Below are 22914 nucleotides of genomic sequence, written 5' to 3'. Positions count from 1 at the left end.
GCCCTTGTCAATAACCTGTCTCCTGTATATAGTTACTGCCCTTGTCAATAACCTGTCTCCTGCACACACCTGATGTACATGTAATTACAAATGTACTTTTCATTCTATTGTTGTTACGGTTATTACCTTGCGCTGGATTTAAGTCTACTCAACATTGAGATATATATTTATAAGATTTATAGTCCAGCGGATATCAGAATAATTGATCACTTTATGGTAAAAGCATGAAACTTGGCATAGTGAAAGATTAAGGGGTTTAGAAAAATTCAGATATGGAGCCACGAAAAAAAAATCCAATATGGCCGCCAAATTCAAGATGGCCGACATAAGTATAACATAATTCACTTGATGAAGTATTCCATTTTTAATGAGTTCAGAAGATGTCACAAACTTCAGGAAATACACTTAAGATATGTCAATTATTATTTTTTTAAACCTTATAATACAGAAATCATCAAAATGGCGTCCAAATTTATAATGGCGGGTCAAAATGTCTAAGTTTGACAATATTCGTATGTATACACCATCATTGTGTGATAGAAAGTTACCAAATCCGTGAAACTGATCAAATTGATATCGACAAAGGCCTACAATGTATCATTAATACCTGGGTACATAGATAATATTTTCAAAATGGCGGCAATATTCAAAATGGCGCCGTTTAACATGTTAAAATTTGAAGTTTGTTTTAAATATGGTATAAAAATAATTAAAAAGTGATGGATCAATTATTTCAATACAAGCACGTATAAACAAACATATTATTATTTACTGTAACAGGTGACATTAACTATGACATAAAAATGGCCAATACAACTCAAAATGGCGTCTTTGGCGAGTTCTTATTTTTCACAGTTACAGGTAATGAATGACCTTAGAAAATTTCACAATTTTCCTGAAATGAAAACAAAATTCAACATATGCAGTATTGAATCTGTGCAAAGAGTATTTCTTTTTTAGAAATGAGATAAGAAATAAAGAAAAACTAACAAGTAACTATTTAACATAACAACAGATTAAAATTATAATTAAAATATGATACAAATGCAGGAAAATCAAAAGAAAGCATAGTCTCAATCAATTTCTCTTTCAACGTCCAGTAAGAAGTTGCATAATGCTGCTTTCAAGAGTTTACATGCATGACATTCAAACTTCAGCAAGCACAGACCAGAATGGTACCATCAAGTTTTTGCCAACCAAATAAATCTGGTGATGACATACTTGGCAACAATTGCCCCAAATAACACTACCTTGGTAAGCTGCACGTTTCGTATGTTCAATGAAGAAGTGCATCTCGTGTTGGAGGAATATTGTCAATTGTTCTTGTCTTCTGCGTGAATAATATAATTTAGTACGCTACTCATTCACCATATTAGCTGTACTAGACCGATCATACAAAAGCACAACATATCGTTCTATTACTTTTAAACACTTTTAAAATTTCCACTTCATTTGAATTCTCAATAACCTGCAGAAATGCTTCTGACTTGTAAGTCCTCATATACGAACCATGTATCCCAAGCTGATTTCCAATCTTTCCCAGAAAAAGCTGAGACTGTGTCACAACCGGTAAATGAATGGAACAGTGGAAAGAATCTCAATTTCAATGGTCCTAGAGCAAGGCACAATCCATTAATTGAAATATATCGAAAGTTCTTTCCAGTGCCAAATCCTATATACAGCTGTTCAGCCATTTGAATTCCCCTTTTAATTCAGCTGGGAATAAGGACATATCAATGGAAAGTTCTCCTTCCACTAATGGGATATCTGGTTCACTAATCTTAGTACAGCTGGTGGAAGATTTGAATAGTAACTCTCTGGTAAAAGAGACACTCTCTTTGACTGGCATTTCAACATAGGTTCATGTTTGAACAACACCCTGAGCACCCTCTGAAATATGTTGGAATAAAGATATACCTGTACCATGGTATGAATCTTTTAACAAGATTCTGCTTGGATTGTGATAAATGTTGTCTACAGCATATGAAGTAAATACATTTTGTAGTAGATTGGTAGGGCAAACAAAACCTTCTTGGACACAACGACGACAAGCATCATTGGCCATGAAAGTTCAAATTTCTAACACTCGGTCGTAGTAGACAGACAGTTTAAAGAAAGTATCTACTAGATCATGTTTTCTTGTCTTACAGTGGATCATGATTCCCAAATAAGCACAAATTGGAGGTTCATGATCTTTCATGTGACGGTTGGATAGGTTCTCTGTACAACTATAAATCAGAAGTTGTACTATTGTTAATGTCGACTGAGAATATGGATGATCCTGAATGTTGGGTCCAGACTGAATCATACTGACCAAAGAAAGCAATGACTGGGGTACAGAAGCTTCCTGAAAACCCTTTGGGAAGGTTCCTTTAAATTCTGAATTTGATGCAAAAATATCTTTACGAACAAACCTAGCTGCTTTATGTTTACAAACTCGTTATCAAAGTCTTCTAAGCAGACTCTCTTCAATGCAGGACCAATGTCATCTTTAAAAGCAAGAATGTTTTCAAGGCCTTGTTTGTAAGCATCTAAGTTAGGGAAATTAGATACAATTCTGTGTTCAGTCGTGTACTATTAAATCGAGATGAAACATCTGCACCTAGACATGTTATTCTTTCTGTATAAAGTTTACATAGATCTGACAACTTGTAAACACTTATGGTCATATTGCATGACCTTGTTTCATTTATATAAGAGACTAGTTCTAAAACTGCAATACCATGGATTTGACTTTGATCCTTCTTAGATCCGACATTATCATTTTTCATTTCAATTCGAGATGCACGATTATATAAGGAAACTAAACATTTAAAGTGGTACTTTGCTTCCTGTGGAATTAGATCACCACCACTTAACTTTGCGAGTAACAATGTGTCATTTAATTTTACTGCACATTATATCACAGGTGTATCTTGTTCAAACGTTGAGGACTCATGAAGAGCTTCTTGACCATTTTAATTACAGAAAAAGCACGCAGACGGGTTACTGGTGGACTAAACTGAAAGGCTTTGTCTAGTTTTCTTTTAGATGTGGTTGCTTTATTATCTATTCTCTCATGTGAGGTTTGTTTCTCTGCTCTATTCAACTTTGTCATGTACAGTTTTAAGTTGCAAGATTTGTGCCAACATGTCTTTTGGTCAATGAAAGACTGTACTATTCCAGATTCCTCATCTAAGTTTTCAATGCACACATTAATGCCTTAAGGCATCAATCGTTATTCATGAAACTTCTTAATATTGTCAGCTAAAGATTGATAACCAGCACCAACATTGAGACGTTTAGAATCAAATAGGCATATAAAAGAGGGACGAAAGATACCAAAGGGACAGTCAAACTCATAAATCTAAAACAAATTGACAACGCTAAGGCTAAAAATAAAAAAGGCAAACAGAAAAACAATAGTTTTATAAGTTTTTGATCTATAATTTCTTGACACAGGATGCAATTTGCCCAATCAATATTATTTGATTTAGTCGGTTTGTCATATTCTACACTTGATACCCTGTATATCTTTTCAGTAGCCATGTTGTAAGAACTATGACCGTAATTCAAGATTTGATGACCTGAAATCCTGAAAGTTTTGCAAAGCACAAATATTTGTTGATTGTTAATAGCTTTCTAGATATACACGATATAGTTTCTGATAATAATACTTTTGGCGGCCATTTTGAAATTGTCGGCCATTTAGAAATTATTTTTGATTGTTCAATATTCAGAAAAGATTAATTAGCATCATAACTAGCAATATGCAAAGTTTTTTGCTTTTATTTTCAAATTATCAATTATACCATTTTTTTGGGAACTCTCTCTCATGATTGTTGGCAGCCATTATGGAATTATTTTTGATTGTTCCATATACATGAAAGATTAATAAGCACCATTACTAACAATATGCAAAGTGTTGTGCTTTATTTTCAAATGATAAATTATACCATATTTTTGGACTCTGCCTTATGACTGTTGGCGGCCATTTTTAAAATTGGCGGCCATTATGGATTTTTTTTTTATTGCTCCACATTCAGAAAAGATAAATAATCATCATGACTAGCAATAGGCAAAGTTTAATACTTTAATTTTCAAATGATAAATTATACTATAGTTTTGGACTCTGCTTCATGACTGTTGGCGGCCATTTTGAAATTGGCGGGCATTGAGGATTTTTTTTTTATGGCTTCATATCCAAAAATGTTTATAAGCATCATAACTAACACTGTTCAAAGTTTCATGCTTTTACCATAAAGTGATCAATTGTCCCCAAATATTGCACTTAGCTGCTGGACTATTAGGTGAATAGATAAAGATAAAAAAAAATATTCTTGGTTTGAGAATTGAAATGCCATAAACCAGGATATATCTCCGCAGTTGGATTTTAATCGTCATTTACATTTTCCTAGTAAAGCTGATAGCATTTTAATGCAGAAGATGGCCATTTTATCAAATCAGGGATGGTACAATTATGTACCAGTCTCAGACTAATTTGCTTTTTAAAATAAAACTTCAATCATGTCTGTATATCCTACATTAATAGGGTTGTCAACAGATTGTGGTTTCCTTGAAAATAAAAAAACAACATTAAGTGTCCAACTGAGAACAGTAAATCAAAATCAATAGCTTTGTTGTGGTGTCAAAACCGCTCTAAATGCAAACATGAATGTTAGAACCTACAAAAAAATCAAACAGAAACAAGAAGTGTATACATTTCCATTACTTTTCTTTATAAACAATATGCAGTTTAGGATATTTATAGCTGGACATTGAATCAATGAAAGCTCACTACAACAATAAAAGTCTTGTAGAAAACTAAATATTATTAGCTAAAATTAATCATTCTTTACTGAGTATCTTTATTTCAAGTGTCATAATCTGTTAACTTCTGGACTACCATTTATAAGCTGATTTGACACATATATTGAACCCAGCTTCTCACTGTGAAGACCATCTGGTCATCTTTTTGTCCAGATTTTTCAATTTTATCAATATAACAAGTATATAATAGGACAGAAACACATGGAAAGTCTTTCTCAAATCAATAGATACCTGAGGTGCATTTGTCTCTACAAGCTTCTACTAGAACTAAGGACAGAAAAACCTACTGGGTGCACACAGATTATTTATAATCATGCTTGCACTGTGCAGGTTAGCTAACTTCATGATTTTAGAAGACTAAACTAAGTCTGATTTATAATTAATAATTTGAAGCTTTATCCAAAGTTTAGAATTCCACTTGTTCTAGTACTGTGTATTACTATTTGTTGCTATCTTAGATATTCATAGGCGGATCCAGGGGGGGGGGGGGGGGGGGTTGCTGGGGGGCCCGGACCCCCTTTTGGTGGGAAAATTTGATTGATTATATAGGGAATCACTGAAGCATGACTGGAGAGGCCCCTTTTTATGTCAGTCAGCTGGCCCCCCTCTTAGGAAAAGTTCTGGATCAGCCACTGATATTTGTATCTGTTTTACAGTTTGGTCAGTGCAATACAACAGACAACAGATTGTGTGGGTAGTCTCTGATAGATGAATTAATATGTTAATGATAATAACCAATTTCTGCTCGAAGCAAACCATGTAGTTGTGTCATTTTCTATGTTTACAGCAATTTGCTTGGTTCATTTATTATTTGATACTATTTATAAGACAGCAAAAAATGTGAAAAGTTACATAATACACTACATAAAGAGTTTCTACCAGAATGGGTACTTATAGGGCACTCACAGGGTGGTCAAGATGGCCCAGACTCAGTGATTGGAGACCAATCTGTAGATATATCTTCTGTGTGTCTTTTCCTACCAGGCCACAGATAGATATCTCCACTGTACCCTCACAGCTCTACAAGGATGCTCTGAATCATAGAGGAGTCTAAAACCTGATACCATCACCCTGAAAACTGAAAGAAACAAAATAAGAAAAATGCACACAGGATTTTCGCACTGTGTTTGAAGACCCATTGGTGGCCATTTGCCGATTTCAGCTCTTTAGTTGGGTTGTTGTCTCTTTGAGACATTCTCAATTTCCATTCTCAATTTTACATATACCTGTCAAATAGTTATTCCTCAATTAAAGACCCACTTCATATATATTTAAGCTCAATTAAACCATTCTATTCCTAACAATACTGTACGTGGCATATTAAGAGAAATCTGCATGGAGAAAAGTGGAACAGAGACCAGGACAAGAAATATACTTATTCTGAAATTTTCACAAATCTTATTTTAAACAATAACAATATGGATGTGTTAGTATTGCAGGCCCGTAGCCAGGAATTTCCGAGGGGGGGGTTGTACTCACTAACTTGACTTTAACCGTCACAATTCGAACAGAACATTGACTTTAGCAGTGCTTATTTGTTTTCAAGGGGGGCTTCGGACGAACCCCCGAAACTCCCCTGGCTACGGGTATGTATTGTACTAAGATAAGGACCCGATATTGTGCAGGAGAGGTATTGGAGTAATTTAGATTGTGGATTTATATTTCAGAATCAGTGCAGCTGGAGGTAGAGGAGGGACTGGCATCAATGCACCAAATGTTTCAGGAGGAGGCTATGTGGAGGGCAAATTTAATTTGACAGAAGGAGAGAAGATTTATATTGTAGTAGGCCAACCCGGCTCTAATGCATGTTCTCATCAGAGGGTATGTATGATATACTGTGGATTCACTTATTTTCGTGGGTACCAATTTTCGTGGATAACGGAAAAGATTCATGTTCGTGGATAATTAATTTCGTGGTTTGCCAATGTCTGCATATAAGCCTATAGAGTATTTGTGATTCGTTGAACATTTAATTTCGTGGTTCACCTGTAACCACGAAAGCCATGCAAATTGGTATCCAACGAATAATAATGAATCCACAGTAGACAGATTTATATTGTAGTAGGTCAACCAGGCTCTAATGCATGTTCTCATCAGAGGGTATGTATGGTATAGACAGATTTATATTGTAGTAGGCTAACCAGGCTCTAATGCATGTTCTCATCAGAGGGTATGTATTATATAGACAGATTTATATTGTAGTAGGCCAACCAGGCTCTAATGCATGTTCTCATCAGAGGGTATGTATGATATAGACAGATTTATATTGTAGTAGGCCAACCAGGCTCTAATGCATGTTCTCATCAGAGGGTATGTATGGTATAGACAGATTTATATTGTAGTAGGTCAACCAGGCTCTAATGCATGTTCTCATCAGAGGGTATGTATGATATAGACAGATTTATATTGTAGTAGGCCAACCAAGCTCTAATGCATGTTTTCAACAGAGGGTATGTATGATATAGACAGATTTATATTGTAGTAGGTCAACCAGGCTCTAATGCATGTTCTCATCAGAGGGTATGTATGGTAAAGACAGATTTATATTGTAGTAGGCCAACCAGGCTCTAATGCATGTTCTCATCAGAGGGATGTATGGTATAGACATATTTATATTGTAGTAGGTCAACCAGGCTCTAATGCATGTTCTCATCAGAAGGTATGTATGATATAGACAGATTTATATTGTAGTAGGCCAACCAGGCTCTAATGCATGTTCTCATCAGAGGGTATGTATGATATAGACAGATTTATATTGTAGTAGGCCAACCAGGCTCTAATGCATGTTCTCATCAGAGGGTATGTATGGTATAGACAGATTTATAATGTAGTAGGCCAACCAGGCTCTAATGCATGTTCTCATCAGAGGGTATGTATGGTATAGACAGATTTATATTGTAGTAGGCCAACCAGGCTCTAATGCATGTTCTCATCAGAGGGTATGTATGATATAGACAGATTTATATTGTAGTAGGCCAACCAGGCTCTAATGCATGTTCTCATCAGAGGGTATGTATGATATAGACAGATTTATATTGTAGTAGGTCAACCAGGCTCTAATGCATGTTCTCATCAGAGGGATGTATGGTATAGACAGATTTATATTGTAGTAGGCCAACCAGGCTCTTATGCATGTTCTCATCAGAGGGATGTATGATATAGACAGATTTATATTGTAGTAGGTCAACCAGGCTCTAATGCATGTTCTCATCAGAGGGTATGTATGGTATAGACAGATTTATATTGTAGTTGGCCAACCAAGCTCTAATGCATGTTCTCATCAGAGGGTATGTATGATATAGACAGATTTATATTGTAGTAGGCCAACCAGGCTCTAATGCATGTTCTCATCAGAGGGTATGTATGATATAGACAGATTTATATTGTAGTAGGCCAACCAGGCTCTAATGCATGTTCTCATCAGAGGGTATGTATGATATAGACAGATTTATATTGTAGTAGGCCAACCAGGCTCTAATGCATGTTCTCATCAGAGGGTATGTATGATATAGACAGATTTATATTGTAGTAGGCCAACCAGGCTCTAATGCATGTTCTCATCAGAGGGTATGTATGATATAGACAGATTTATATTGTAGTAGGCCAACCAGGCTCTAATGCATGTTCTCATCAGAGGGTATGTATGGTATAGACAGATTTATATTGTAGTAGGCCAACCAGGCTCTAATGCATGTTCTCATCAGAGGGTATGTATGATATAGACAGATTTATATTGTAGTAGGCCAACCAAGCTCTAATGCATGTTCTCATCAGAGGGTATGTATGGTATAGACAGATTTATATTGTAGTAGGCCAACCAGGCTCTAATGCATGTTCTCATCAGAGGGTAGGTATGATATAGACAGATTTATATTGTAGTAGGCCAACCAGGCTCTAATGCATGTTCTCATCAGAGGGTATGTATGGTATAGACAGATTTATATTGTAGTAGGTCAACCAGGCTCTAATGCATGTTCTCATCAGAGGGTAGGTATGATATAGACAGATTTATATTGTAGTAGGACAACCAGGCTCTAATGCATGTTTTCAACAGAGGGTATGTATGATATAGACAGATTTATATTGTAGTAGGCCAACCAAGCTCTAATGCATGTTCTCATCAGAGGGTATGTATGATATAGACAGATTTATATTGTAGTAGGCCAACCAGGCTCTAATGCATGTTCTCATCAGAGGGTATGTATGGTATAGACAGATTTATATTGTAGTAGGCCAACCAGGCTCTAATGCATGTTCTCAACAGAGGGTATGTATGATATAGACAGATTTATATTGTAGTAGGTCAACCAGGCTCTAATGCATGTTCTCATCAGAGGGTATGTATGATATAGACAGATTTATATTGTAGTAGGCCAACCAGGCTCTAATGCATGTTCTCATCAGAGGGTATGTATGATATAGACAGATTTATATTGTAGTAGGCCAACCAGGCTCTAATGCATGTTTTCAACAGAGGGTATGTATGATATTATAATATTAATATGCCTATCTAGATTAAAAGGTAATGTGAGCTTGTCAATATGATTAATAGATGATTATAGTTTTATTTGAAAATGTCTTTATAAACATTGATATATTGTGGCTAGACTTGTCAGCATTCACTTGCTAATGTTGAAGTTCATTCTGGTATCTTGTGTTCTATTTCTAGCCAATATTTTATTTGATAATTGAATGTTTCTTTTTATGCCCCACCTACGATAGTAGAGGGGCATTGTGTTTTATGGTCTGTGCCTCCGTTCGTCCGTCCGTCAGTCTGTGCGTCAGTTCGTCCGTCTGTCTGTGCGTCCATTCGCTTCAGGTTAAAGTTTTTGGTCAAGGTAGTTTTTGAAGAAGTTGAAGTCTAATCAACTTGAAACTTAGAACACTTGTTCCCTATGATATGTTCTTCTTAATTTTAATTCCAAATTAAAGTTTTGACCCCAATTTCACGGTCCACTGAACATAGAAAATGATAGTGCGAGTGGGGCATCCGTGTACTTGGGACACATTCTTGTTGTAAATTTACTGTAAAAAGCGTTGACCGTAGTACATTAGGATGAAGCATAAAAGTGCGAACACTCAATTTCTAAGTCCCTGAAATTTTCACATCGGAACAGGAATCGAACCAGGAACCTTTGTGTTAGTAGTCCGATGCACTAACCACTACACCATGGCCCTCAACTGCTACTTATAGGGGATCCATGAACAATACTGAATTTCCTGTTAAAAATATTTAAGATGTCCTATGTTAGGTCATATAGTTTTCCCGTTCATACACGTCCTTGGCTTTCAAATATTTATCTTTGAGCGTTACTGATGAAGGTAAATCCAGTTAGTCACTTGGGACACATGAAACTGGTGAAGTGTTGTTTAATTTTTCTTATTATAAATAAAAAGGAATAACATGATTCCACAACAAAATAGATCAAACTAAGTCCAAAATTATCAAAGATCTATGCCATTTGCCAAAAGAAAATGAAAAGTGGTTTTAATAGGCAGTTGATCAACTCTTTGTGATTAATCAGTACTAAATAAGAAATATTGTAGTGGAACCAGGAAGTTAAATAGTTGTATAAATTTTTTCAGTAATACTTTTTATTTAACAAGTTAGAAATTTACAACTGTCACACTATATTTTCAGAATGGTGAAATTAAGAATGTTTGTCACAAAGGCCTACCAGCAAATGAGGAGGAATTCTTGAGAAGGCATGGATGGGGTGGAGGTGGTGGGGGAGGGGCCACTTTTGTGTTTAAGGTAATTGTAGTTTGTGCTTAGTCTGCATGGTTAGGGAGGGACATTCTATATGTTAAAGATATTGTGTATAGTTAGTCTGCATTGTTTGGGAGGGACAACTTGTTTATTTAAGGTACAGTATATAGTTTGTATACATATTTTGGGAAGATTAACTTATATGTTTGTATGTACAATCTTGTGTGTATTTTAGTCTGCATTCACATGACTTGATATCAAGTTATTAAACATATAAAAATATACTGTTCGTAAAAGCAAACATGAACTTTGGTGTAAGTAGATCATACTCCAGGTCATCTCTGACATTAGTAGATCATACTCAAGGTCATCTCTGACATAAGTAGATCATACTCAAGGTCTTCTCTGACATTAGGAAATCATGCTCCAAGTCATCTCTGACTGATCATACCGGATATATTCTCTGACATAAGTATATTACACATGGGGTGATTTCTGACAATAGTAGATCACACTCCAAGGTCACCTCTGACATTAGTAAATCACACTCAAGGTCATCTCTGACATCAGAAGATCATACTCATGGTCATCTCTGACATAAGTAGATCACACTTAAGGTTATCTCTGACATTAGTAGATCATTCTCAAGGCCATTTCTGACATAAGACATAAATAGATCACTCTCGAGGTCATTTCTGACATAAGACATAAATAGATCACTCTCGAGGTCATTTGTGACATAAGACATAAATAGATCACTCTCGAGGTCATTTCTTACATAAGACATAAATAGATCACTCTCAAGGTCATTTCTGACATTATTAGATCATACTCAAGGTCATCTCTGACATAAGTAAATCATACTCAAGGTCATCTTTGACATTAGTACTGAAGATCATAAAGACGCCTGAAACTGAATGTTTAATAGTGCAGGGATACAAGTAATCCCCTCTATCTGTTAAATGACATTAAAAAGGTGTGGACAATTGACAAACATTTTTGTCTTGAAAGTGCCTATTGTCTTTAATGTCATTTCAGGGTTAAATGGTTATTTTGATTAGGGAGGGGCTAAGATGAAATTTGAAAAAAAAGGCAGGACAGGATTTTGAGTTAAAAAAAAGGCAGGATGAGTTACTTGGCAAAAAAAAAGCCAGGATGACAATTGTTGTAAAAAAGTCAGGATAAGCTAAGAAAAAAAAGGCATGACCCAATAGACTGAAAAATAAAAAGGCAGGACAGAGATTACAACTAAAAAAAAAAGGGCAGGAAAATTTTTTTCATCATTTTTTTTTCATCATTTTTCACCGCCATAAAAATCAAATGGTAGCTCCCTTACCATAATGATATTTATATAGCCTCTAAAAAAATGAAGGTAATTTGATAGCCTATATTTATGAATCTAGTTTTATTTCAGTATGATGACAAAGATAATGTTGTGCCATTAATTGTAGCTGGAGGAGGGGGAGGACAAGGTTACAGAAGTTCTGGAACACAGCATAAAAAGAGAATTCTAGATACTTATAATACCAGTGGAAGTAATGGAGTTACCTCCCATTATAGTTCAGGTAATTTTTATTTGATATCACACATAATTATTTGTATTGCAAGGTTGGTTTCATGTGAACTGAAATGAAGCATGCATAAGTGAAATAAATTTAAATAAAGATACCTAAAGACACAGACTAACTGTGTTTTACTTCATATCATCTCTTGTATGTAATTTATTCCAGATTGACATTGAATATCTATTACAGTTGATCTGGGACATATGTCATTGAGACAGCAACTCAACAACATAACACATAAAAAGTTATTTAGAGGGCAACATACTTGTTTTCAGCAATGGTGGCAAGCTCTAAGTGACCTTGAGTTTTATAAAGAGAATACAACTTGTCTTCAGCAATGGTGGCAAGCTCTTAGTGACCTTGAGTTTTAAAAAGAGCTTCAGCAATGGTGACAATCTCTTAGTGACCTTGAGTTTTAAAAAGAGATTACAACTTGTCTTCAGCAATGGTGACAAGCTCTAAGTGACCTTGAGTTTTAAAAAGAGATTACAACTTGCCTTCAGCAATGGTGACAATCTCTTAGTGACCTTGAGTTTTAAAAAGAGATTACAACTTGTCTTCAGCAATGGTGGCAAGCTCTTAGTGACCTTGAGTTTTAAAAAGAGATTACAACTTGTCTTCAGTAATGGTGGCAATCTCTTAGTGATCTTGAGTTTTAAAAAGAGATTACAACTTGTCTTCAGCAATGGTGGCAAGCTCTAAGTGACCTTGAGTTTTAAAAAGAGATTACAACTTGTCTTCAGCAATGGTGACAATCTCTTAGTGACCTTGAGTTTTAAAAAGAGATTACAACTTGTCTTCAGCAATGGTGGCAAGCTCTTAGTGACCTTGAGTTTTAAAAAGAGATTACAACTTGTCTTCAGCAATGGTGGCAATCTCTTAGTGACCTTGAGTTTTAAAAAGAGATTACAACTTGTCTTCAGCATTGGTGGCAAGCTCTTAGTGACCTTGAGTTTTATAAAGAGATTACAACTTGTCTTCAGCAATGGTGGCAATCTCTTAGTGACCTTGAGTTTTATAAAGAGATTACAACTTGTCTTCAGCAATGGTGGCAATCTCTTAGTGACCTTGAGTTTTATAAAGAGAATACAACTTGTCTTCAGCAATGGTGGCAATCTCTTAGTGACCTTGAGTTTTATAAAGAGAATACAACTTGTCTTCAGTAACGGTGGCAAGCTCTTAGTGACCTTGAGTTTTAAAAAGAGATTACAACTTGTCTTCAGCAATGGTGGCAATCTCTTAGTGACCTTGAGTTTAGCAATGGTGACAAGCTCTTAGTAACCTTGTGTTTTATAAAGAGAATACAGTAAGAACCTGATTGCCCATTTAGTAAAAACAAAACAACACCTAGAAAACCTCTCCATTTAATTGTTTTTTGAGTGATGTTATTGATATGAACTTATCCATTGTAAAATTATGAATTTGAACTTTGACTTGGGTGGATGTGAGTTATTGCCATACATTGGCGTCTGTCGTTGTCTGCCATTATCTGTCATTTTGACAGTCCCTTGTTTGGGTTATTTATAATTATATGCAGTTCAATGAATTTTAAGTGCATAGGAAATTTTATAAAATCTTTAGCATCAGTCCAGTATAATCAACATTAATTGCTTAAAGGTGTGCTTTTTTTGTAATCCAAACTCCTAGCTTCATTATATATAAGCTTGGCTATTGAGGAACTCTTGAGGAACTCTTTGACAATATTTATTCTAAAAGATGTTTTTTTTTCTCTCCTCCTTTATTTTGTGTGCAAAAATAAAATAATAATAGACATACTTAAAATACAGTTTGCTACTTCCGACATTCGTGATCAGTAATTTGTTCCTGTGCTGTGCACTTTATTTCACTTCATTTCACTTTAATTCACATAAATGATGAACTTGTTTACAAGGATCATTTTAAATTTTATTAAATTTGTGCTATTGTAATCTATTAAAATAAACTTTAAGGAAATATCCCTTCAGCAGTTAAACGTGTTGGTTATTAAAGATTTGATTTCCGTAGTCTTGTTGTATGTCTGCAGGTAATAGGCTTCTCAGTGAGATTGGTTTTTTTTATACTGAAGATTATTAAAGCAGCACACCTTCATCATATCATATTTATAAGGAGCATCAGCCTACCTTAGTTGTCTATGAACTTTTTAGTCTGAAAAAACATGATCTTAAAAAGGTTTTTTTATTTTATTTTACAATTTAATTGTTGCTTTCAATTATTCTACTTTTATAGGGTTGTAAAAGCATTGACCATGCACACATTTTTAGAATTAGGCGCTTCCTTGCTTCATACAAAATGTACTTCGGTCAACGCTTTTACAACCCTATAAAGTTACAAAAAGAAGCATTCAATTCTGAATTGAATTTTGTATTTTTCCTCTTTCCTCCTCTGAATAATCCTTCCAACTTCTCATTCCCTTACCCCCGTCCACCCCCTCATCGGGGAATGCAATTTCAAAATGTTTCATGTAACCCCATTTGTATTGGCCTTAATGTTGCTGTCTTGGAAGATCAAATTAATTAGAACTTGAGATGATAAATAAAGCTGTAAAGATGTTTGGGTTTTTCATGGGGGATACTATTATAAAAAAGATAATATGATCGCTTTTAGGATGACAAGGCCAAGTTAATCAACTATTTGTAATCAAATTTTACATTGTATAATTATTTTAAATAACAAAAACATGTACTTTAACACAATTCAGAATTAACTAGTTTTAATTAGAATTTGTACCTTATAATGCTTTTCTTCTAGGATTATCAAATGTTCATTATTAAGTAACAGAATTTGTTTGTAGGAGTTAGTAAATCAAAGGGATTGTTTTCTACCAATTAATTTGACAAATGAGGAAATATTGTCATAAAAAAAGAAGTATCCTGTCTTTTGTATATAATCAACTGATAATAAATATAAGAATGTCAGTAATGGGTATAATAGATGTATTCTCCAATATATAATGTTGAATTAAGGTTGGTCTTTAATGTAATGTTTATAAGGAATTTCAGGAATGTTTCGACCCCTTTATCCTCCAAATATTTCAATTTCATAATCCTCCCAATATTTCATTATCTTAATCCTCCCAATATTTCAAATTTCAATCTCTTAATCCCCCCCCCCCCCCCCCCCAATATTTTTCTATCTCTTAATCCTCTCCCAATATATAAATCTTTTTAACTCTTTAACCCCAAATATGTTAAGGTTCTGTATTCCTCCAAATTTTTCTTAATCTCTTAATCCTTCCAATATTTTTTATCTTAAAATCCTTCTAATATTACAATGTCTGTAAAAAGGATTAATTTACACATTTCAAATATGTTTTTTTGTTGCCTGCGACTTTTGTTGCAGAAAGCTCGACATAGGGAGAGTGATCTGGCGGCGTTAGCTAATTTCCTAAAAGCTTTATATTTTAGAACGTAGAAGACCTGGATGCTTCATACTTTGAATATAGATGCCTCATGTTACAAAGTTTCTGTCAGTCACATGTCCAATGTCATTGACCTCATTTCCATGGTTCAGTGACTACTTGAAAAAGTTAAGATGTTTTGTAATTTTAAATTCTCTCTTATTATAAGTAATAGGATAACTATATTTGGTATGTGCGTACCTTGCATGGTCCTCATGCCTGTCTGGCAGTTTTCACTTGACCTTGACCTCATTTCATGGAACAGTGAACAAGTTTAAGTTTTGGTGGTCAATTCCATATCTCAGATACTATTAGCAATAGGTCTAGTATATTCGGTGTATGGAAGGACTGGAAGGTGTCATATGACCTTGACCTCATTTTCATGGTTCAGTGGTCAAAGTAAAGTTTTCAAGTTGTTTTTTTTTTTTCTAATAATATATGCAATAGTTCAACTATATTTGGTGTATGGAAATATTTTATGAACTTCATGTCAGTAGCGCAGGTTTTATTTGACCTTGACCTCATTTTCATGGTTCATTGCTCAGTGTTAAGATTTTGTGTTTTGGTCTGTTTTTCTTAAACTATAAGCAATAGGTCAACTATATTTGTTGTATGGAAGAATTGTTAGCTGTACATGTCTGCCTGGCATGGTTCATCTGACCTTGACCTCATTTTCATTGTTCATTGATCAATGTTTATATTTTTTTGTTAATGTTAAATTTATGTGACAGTTGTAATAAAGGTTTATATTTAGGACTATCAACATAATATCAATAATTAGGAAAGAAGGCGAGACATTTCAGTGTGTGCACTCTTGTTACCAGTACATTTATTGATTAAGTCCAGTTTTGTTAACATGAATGTTTTAGTGGAAACTGATTACAATAATGTAAACGCCAAGTTAAATAAAATTGAGAATTGAAACGGGGAATGTGTCAATGACCAAAGAATGTCTACATTGTGATATGTTATCATACCACATCAATCCTGTTAGAAAATAGAATTATGGACCTAAGTAGAACAAGTTTATTTATTTAGAGATATGATTATGCTGTCAGTTTTCATCATCTGTGATTTGTACCGATTGTGTCATTTAATTTTGCTCATTCAGCTTTAATCTGTCTCTCTATTTAAGGTTATGTCTGGTAACATCGTTATTGTACTGTTAGGTTGATGATTTGTAGTGTCACCGTTGATCAGCTCTGAATAACATTTCGATTCCTTACATAATACAGCATGATTCTGTTGTTTTTAGGTTGATCATTTGTAGTGTCAACGTTGATCAGCTCTGAATAATAGTTCGATTCCTGACATAATTCAGTATAATTCTATTGTTTTTTAGGTTGACAAATGTCTGTTACTTTCAAAGTTAGTTAACCCAGCAAAACCAGATTTACCTATAAGGACTTTACATACATGATTGTAGATAAATAACCCAGCAAAACCAGATTTACCTATAAGGACTTTACATACATGATTGTAGATAAATTGATATACTTCATTGTAGATATTTAAATTTAAATTTTACTATGGAAAGCTGACCTTTAAAAGATAAATGTCTGCAACTGTGAAATCTGCCAAATATGTAATCTTCACTATAATGCAATTATGTAATCTTTATTCAGGATTGATTATCTTTTTGTTTTTGTTATAAAACTTGTAGTGATACTAAATTGACTGATGTCATTTGAGAACTTTCATTTCAAAACTTAAGATTTTGACTGGCTCCAGGTCAAAAAGTGATTATCAAAAATTGTTTTTCTTTGTGGATTATGTGATTAGAACAATAAGTTGGTGGTATGATTGCCAATGAGACAATTCTCAACAAGAGACCAAATGACACAGAAATTAACAACTATAGGTCACTGTACAGCCTTCAACAATAAGCAAAGCTCATACAGCATAGTCAGCTATAAAAGGCATAATTTACGTACAAAAAAAGAATGAAAAACAATTATGTAACATCTACAAACAACAACTACTGAATTACAGGCTCCTGACTTGGGACAGGCACTTACATACAGAAAGTGGAGGGTTGAACATGTTAGAGGGATCCTAACCCTCCCCCTTACCTGGAACAGTGGTGTAACAGTACAACATAGGGGGGTATGTCATAGTGGTATGAGTGTGCCGCAAAACAAGGTCACTTTTTCATGTCTGCTTGTTGGAATAGGGTTGGCTTTTTCATGCCCTGGTCTTTTTTTAAGCAGTTAAGCTGCTTTATGCGAGCACCCTTGATTTATGTCCTACCCAATAAATGCTGAAATATGTGCCACTTTTATTATCTGGCTGACTATCATGTTATTTATAACTAATTGGACACTTTTTTCATACTTTTTATTCTGGAATATAAAAATTATTACCATAAAAATGTTAAATGGTCCTCGATTTTCCCAAAAGTTTTGAAGTTGCACATAGGAAGTAGTGCTCGATAGAAATCCTTCTATAGTTTATTATCCCCTGTGCTGTTGGCTAAGATGTCAAAGATCAATTGTATGAAATACTTGATCGCCGAAAATCTATAAAGATTAGTCGTTTACATTTCCCATATGGCAAAAGTCGTAGGAATATTGTCGGTCATCGATACGTATTACATACGTCAGTACTCTATTAATCAGCTGATATAAGTTGGCGGCAATTTCAAATTACATAGAAGACGAAGTTTACGTACCTTTTAAATTGGGAGAATTCTGTTGATACATATGTACTTTATTATTAATCATTTTATTCGGTTTTTTGTCTGAAATGATTGAGATTATATAAATCATCTTTATTCGGTAATCTTAAATGTATGCTCATTTGTTTTCTTGTTAATATTATTCCGAATTCTCGCAAATGATCTTCTGACATGCTTGTCAAATTAAGATGTTGTTATTGTAGTTTTCTGATTGGTCGATGTCAAGGTCATTTTAAGATTGTTTCGCTTTTCTGTACAATGTAACATAATGCTACAGGTGCTTTGATTAAGCTAATGCGATTCAATAAATATCGTGATTAAAACTTTAACAACTGTTTTTTTTTAAGGATATTTAACTTCAAAGTCGCATATTTTGTAAAATATTAATTCCGAATCTGTGAAGCGTATCACACCGTAATTGTATTTGATTTACAAGGACTTTTCGATTTCCGGTACAGAAAAATACGACTTTTTTTATATGTTTCTTTTATAATTTTTCACATTTAAACACTCGTTAAGTGTTATTGAATCAATTCTATGCGGTTCCTTCATCAACTTTATGCTGGCAAACGATTTCCCCATTTAAATAATATGAAAAGAAATCGCATGATACGATAAAAAGGTAACGACTAACGAGGCTCGAGAAACGTTTAATATGTTTTCAACAAGTTGAAGTTACAAAAAAGCTTTTCTTAATTCCTACTATTACAGTTATTGAAAGTTTAAATAGATTTTTTTTATTATGATATAAGTGATGGAAGACAGTTAAACCGTAATCAAAATATTTTAATTCAGTTATTATTTGAGACATAAAAAAATTGAGAGTGAACATGGGGAATGTGTCATAGAGACAATAACCAGATCTTAGAGGAGACAACAGTCGAAGGTTACCAATGGATCTTTAATGCAGAGAGAAACTCCTTCACCCAAAGGATTGCTTTTGCTGGCCCCTTAACATAATTACAAAAATGTATACTATTTCAACTGGTCACTTGTTCCAGTGGAACTTATAAACCAGAGGAAGAACAAAGTAACTACAATGTAGTTATTAAGTTCTGGGGAACTTTTCGGTTAGTTAGTTTTTTCCGCCTAGAACTTTCAAACGTTGCAACAAAAGAGAACTTACAATAACTTGAACGACACAGACAAACTAAAATCAAAAGTATACACAAGAAATTTATAAAATTTAAAAAAAATGTACAAAACAATTATGAAAAATAAATATGATATACAGCTACAATCACCACATTAGTTGGTCCTCACTATGGACAGGTACATGCAGAATGGGGAGGCTTAAACATCTTAACTGGGCAACTCTTCCCTAACATAGGACAGTGTATGTGTATAATCTTAGACATTGAATCTTTAAAAATAAGCTTTTGAAAATAACAGAATTGCATAACATAAAAATTACTGTACTAGCATTATTTAATACTTTAGAAATAGCTGAGAACAATGCCTGAGATAAATATTTTGACTAATTCTTTACACTATTCATCTGAACGTGGCCAAGTTTGCCTTTGGGTTTTTGATTAACTGCCTATAGCACCCTTTGGTGCTTTGATTTAAACAAAGTGTTAGTCTAGAACAGGATCTAGAGCCTGAGTCTAGAACAGCATCTATTGCATAAGGTCTTAAACAGGATATACATTTTCTGAGCATGTCTAAAACAGGTTATGTTTTTCAATATTTCTGATTAGAACAAGGTAGGGCGAGCTGAAGGACGCCTTCCGTGTGCGGGAATTCCCGCTACATTGAAGACCTGTTGGCGACCTTTTTTGATGCCATTTGAACAACCCTTTGTCCTTGGGCAGCTTTCCTCTTTCAGAAGTGAAATATAATGCAGAAATATTTTATGTTTGTTTACTAACAGCTGGGAATGGTGATGGAACAACCCTGTATCCTAACACAGATTTTTTTCAATTAGAAGTTAAATACTACCAAAAATATATATGTTTATTTTCAGGTGGCGGTGGTGGGTGGAATGGAACAACCCTGTACCCTCAGGCAGGCTATTCTCTTCTAGAAGGTGCTACTGGTGGACTTTCTTGTAATGGCAGTTTTTCTGTGCAGACCCCTGGAGGATTTGGAGGGGGTGGAGCTGCTTGTTTATCTGGCGGTGGTGGTGGGGGATTCACAGGTAAGCTACTGTAACTATAGGTAATACTGCTGTGGATTTATTATTATTTATGGAATACCTATTTCTGTAGACTTCATAGGGATAACTAAACCACAAATTTAAAAGCTTAATAACAGGTTACAAATTTCTTTTGGCTAGAATGTAGAGCTAACCAAGAATATAGAATGTAGAGCTAACCAAGAAATCAAATAACCAGGAAAATACATTCATTCCACAAATTGGTTTTAATTTTTTTTTAAATGAATCCACAATATATTTCAAAAGGAATTGACTTAAAAAAACCATCTATACATAACAACAAAACGTTTTGTGAAAAATGGATATAAGAAAGAGTTAAACTAACTTTAAAAGAAGTCACTCTGATCTACATTTTCAGGATTGGAATAAATGTCAAAGTTTGCAACTCGAGTATTGAGCGATCACATTAAACCTCTTTGGTGTTAAGTTTCATGCTTAATATCATCATATTAATATCATCAAGACAACTTGGGACACTGCATCCTTTTGTAATCATAGTTAACCTATATATTATATTTTACCACAAGCTATGTCTGAGTATAGTTATCATTTTAAAGATATCTTCTTGTCCAGACTGTATATAAACTAGATAATTCATTCAATCACTCAATGGTTTGTATCAGAGTGGGTCAGTTCTGTTGTCCTGTCAATAACCATCTTATATTGACACCTAAAGCTGTTATTATATAATACAGATTCAATAGGTTATGTGAGAGTGGTTCCAGGAGCTCTCATGTGTCTCAGTAAATCATCCAATGATATGTTAATTGTGTTCTTTTGCTACTGTTATTACATACTCAGTGATAGGTCATCTATAAAGAGATTTTGAATAAGGCCAAAAAAAAATATATGTCTGCATGACCCTAAGCCATTTTATTTCCGTCGGAAAGTGAAAAATGAACTGAACTAGTGTTTGAAGTGAAGATAGTGTAGCCTGATACATGTACATCCCAATGTTAATAATCATGAATATGATAGCTGTTTTCAGGATATTTGAGACGCGTGTGTTGAAATAAACATTTGCCACCATCTTTTTCCAAATCACTAACAAAGGGAAATAATCCAATCATGAAAATACGAGCAAACTCAGCCCATGGACAACTCGACCACAGCAAGACAGACCCCACAACTCAAAATCATGGCACAAAAAATAAAATGGAAATACCAACCTACCTACCCTTATTATTTTGATAATGTAACCTTAAACAGACATATATATTTTTGGGGTCTAATTTCTGTCATTATTTACCATTTATAGTATAAATGACTTCTCACAGGAAACTTTAAACCATACAATCATTTCAGGCTTGTGTTTTCTAAGTCATATCCCTTTATACTAAGGTTACTTACAGCTGGAGTGTCTAAATATTCAATGATATATTTTTCTCAAAGACATCTGTAAAAGACTTCTGGGTTAATGTACTTTTATTTTTCAATATATAAACCATAAATCATATTGAAATCAGAAATGTTTTATGTGGTTTATTTAGGAGAATCCTAATTTTTGTCTCGCCTGCCACAGTAATGTATGCAAGCATAGGGTTTACTAGCCTGGCCTAGGGAAGGGTACACTGTTTGTACAAAGCTAAATATTTCAGAAGGTAAAAGCCCTGGTAGAGAAACTGATACCTTGTATGCAGATACCTTGAAATTTCCATTTGTCCATGACCTCATTTTCATTAATCAATGATAAGTTGTGTGTTTTAGTCTATTTTTCCTGTCTCACTGATTTTCCCTTCTCTTCTGTTTAATTAAAATAACACAGAAAATGGGAAATATTTATATGTCCAAAACAATACCTTTGTCAAAACTAAATACAATTTTGCATTGCTCATTGCTCTAAACCTTCTGTTATTTACATCCTTTGAATGTCCTCTGCAGGGCTCCTGTGGTTAATAGCTGTAACATTGGCAATCATACAACATCTCATTATTTTTATACGACCGCAAATTTTGAAAAAATTTTCGTCGTAAATTGCTATCACGTTGGCGTCGTCGTCGTCGTCGTCCGAATACTTTTAGTTTTCGCACTCTAACTTTAGTAAAAGTGAATAGAAATCTATGAAATTTTAACACAAGGTTTATGACCATAAAAGGAAGGCTGGTATTGATTTTAGGAGTTTTGGTCCCAATATTTTAGGAATTAGGGGCCAAAAAGGGTCCAAATAAGCATTTTCTTGGTTTTTCGCACTATAACTTTAGTTTAAGTTAAAAGAAATCTATGAAATTTTGACACAAGGTTTATGACCACAAAAGAAAGGTTGGGATTGATTTTGGGAGTTTTGGTTTCAACAGTTTAGGAATTAGGGGCCAAAAAAGGGTCCAAATAAGCATTATTCTTGGTTTTCGCACAATAACTTTAGTTAAAGTAAATAGAAATCAATGAAATTTAAACACAATGTTGATGACCACAAAAGGAAGGTTGGTATTGATTTTGGGAGTTTTGTTCCCAACAGTTTAGGAATTAGGGGCCAAAAAGGGACCCAAATAAGCATTTTTCTTGGTTTTTCGCACCATAGCGTTAGTATAAGTAAATAGAAATCTATGAAATTTAAACACAAGGTTTATGATTATAAAAGGAAGGTTGGTATTGATTTTG

General features: G+C 34.2%; 1 protein-coding gene across 1 annotated transcript in view; it reads left to right on the top strand.

Moving 5' to 3' along the window:
- LOC134712696 (leukocyte tyrosine kinase receptor-like) overlaps positions 1-22914 on the top strand; it is a 192095-nt gene that overhangs the window by 108829 nt on the left and 60352 nt on the right. Inside the window, exons 12-15 of the mRNA XM_063574487.1 lie at positions 6477-6630; positions 10451-10564; positions 11934-12084; positions 20125-20298. Coding sequence (XP_063430557.1) covers positions 6477-6630; positions 10451-10564; positions 11934-12084; positions 20125-20298 — 593 coding nt within the window. The remainder of the gene's footprint in view (positions 1-6476; positions 6631-10450; positions 10565-11933; positions 12085-20124; positions 20299-22914) is intronic.

This window comes from Mytilus trossulus, chromosome 3, assembly GCF_036588685.1.
Source record: "Mytilus trossulus isolate FHL-02 chromosome 3, PNRI_Mtr1.1.1.hap1, whole genome shotgun sequence".
In the NCBI taxonomy this organism is placed as follows: Eukaryota; Metazoa; Mollusca; class Bivalvia; order Mytilida; family Mytilidae; genus Mytilus; species Mytilus trossulus.
The sequence above is the reverse complement of the archived record's forward strand: the minus strand, read 5'-3'. Positions and strand labels throughout refer to the sequence as shown.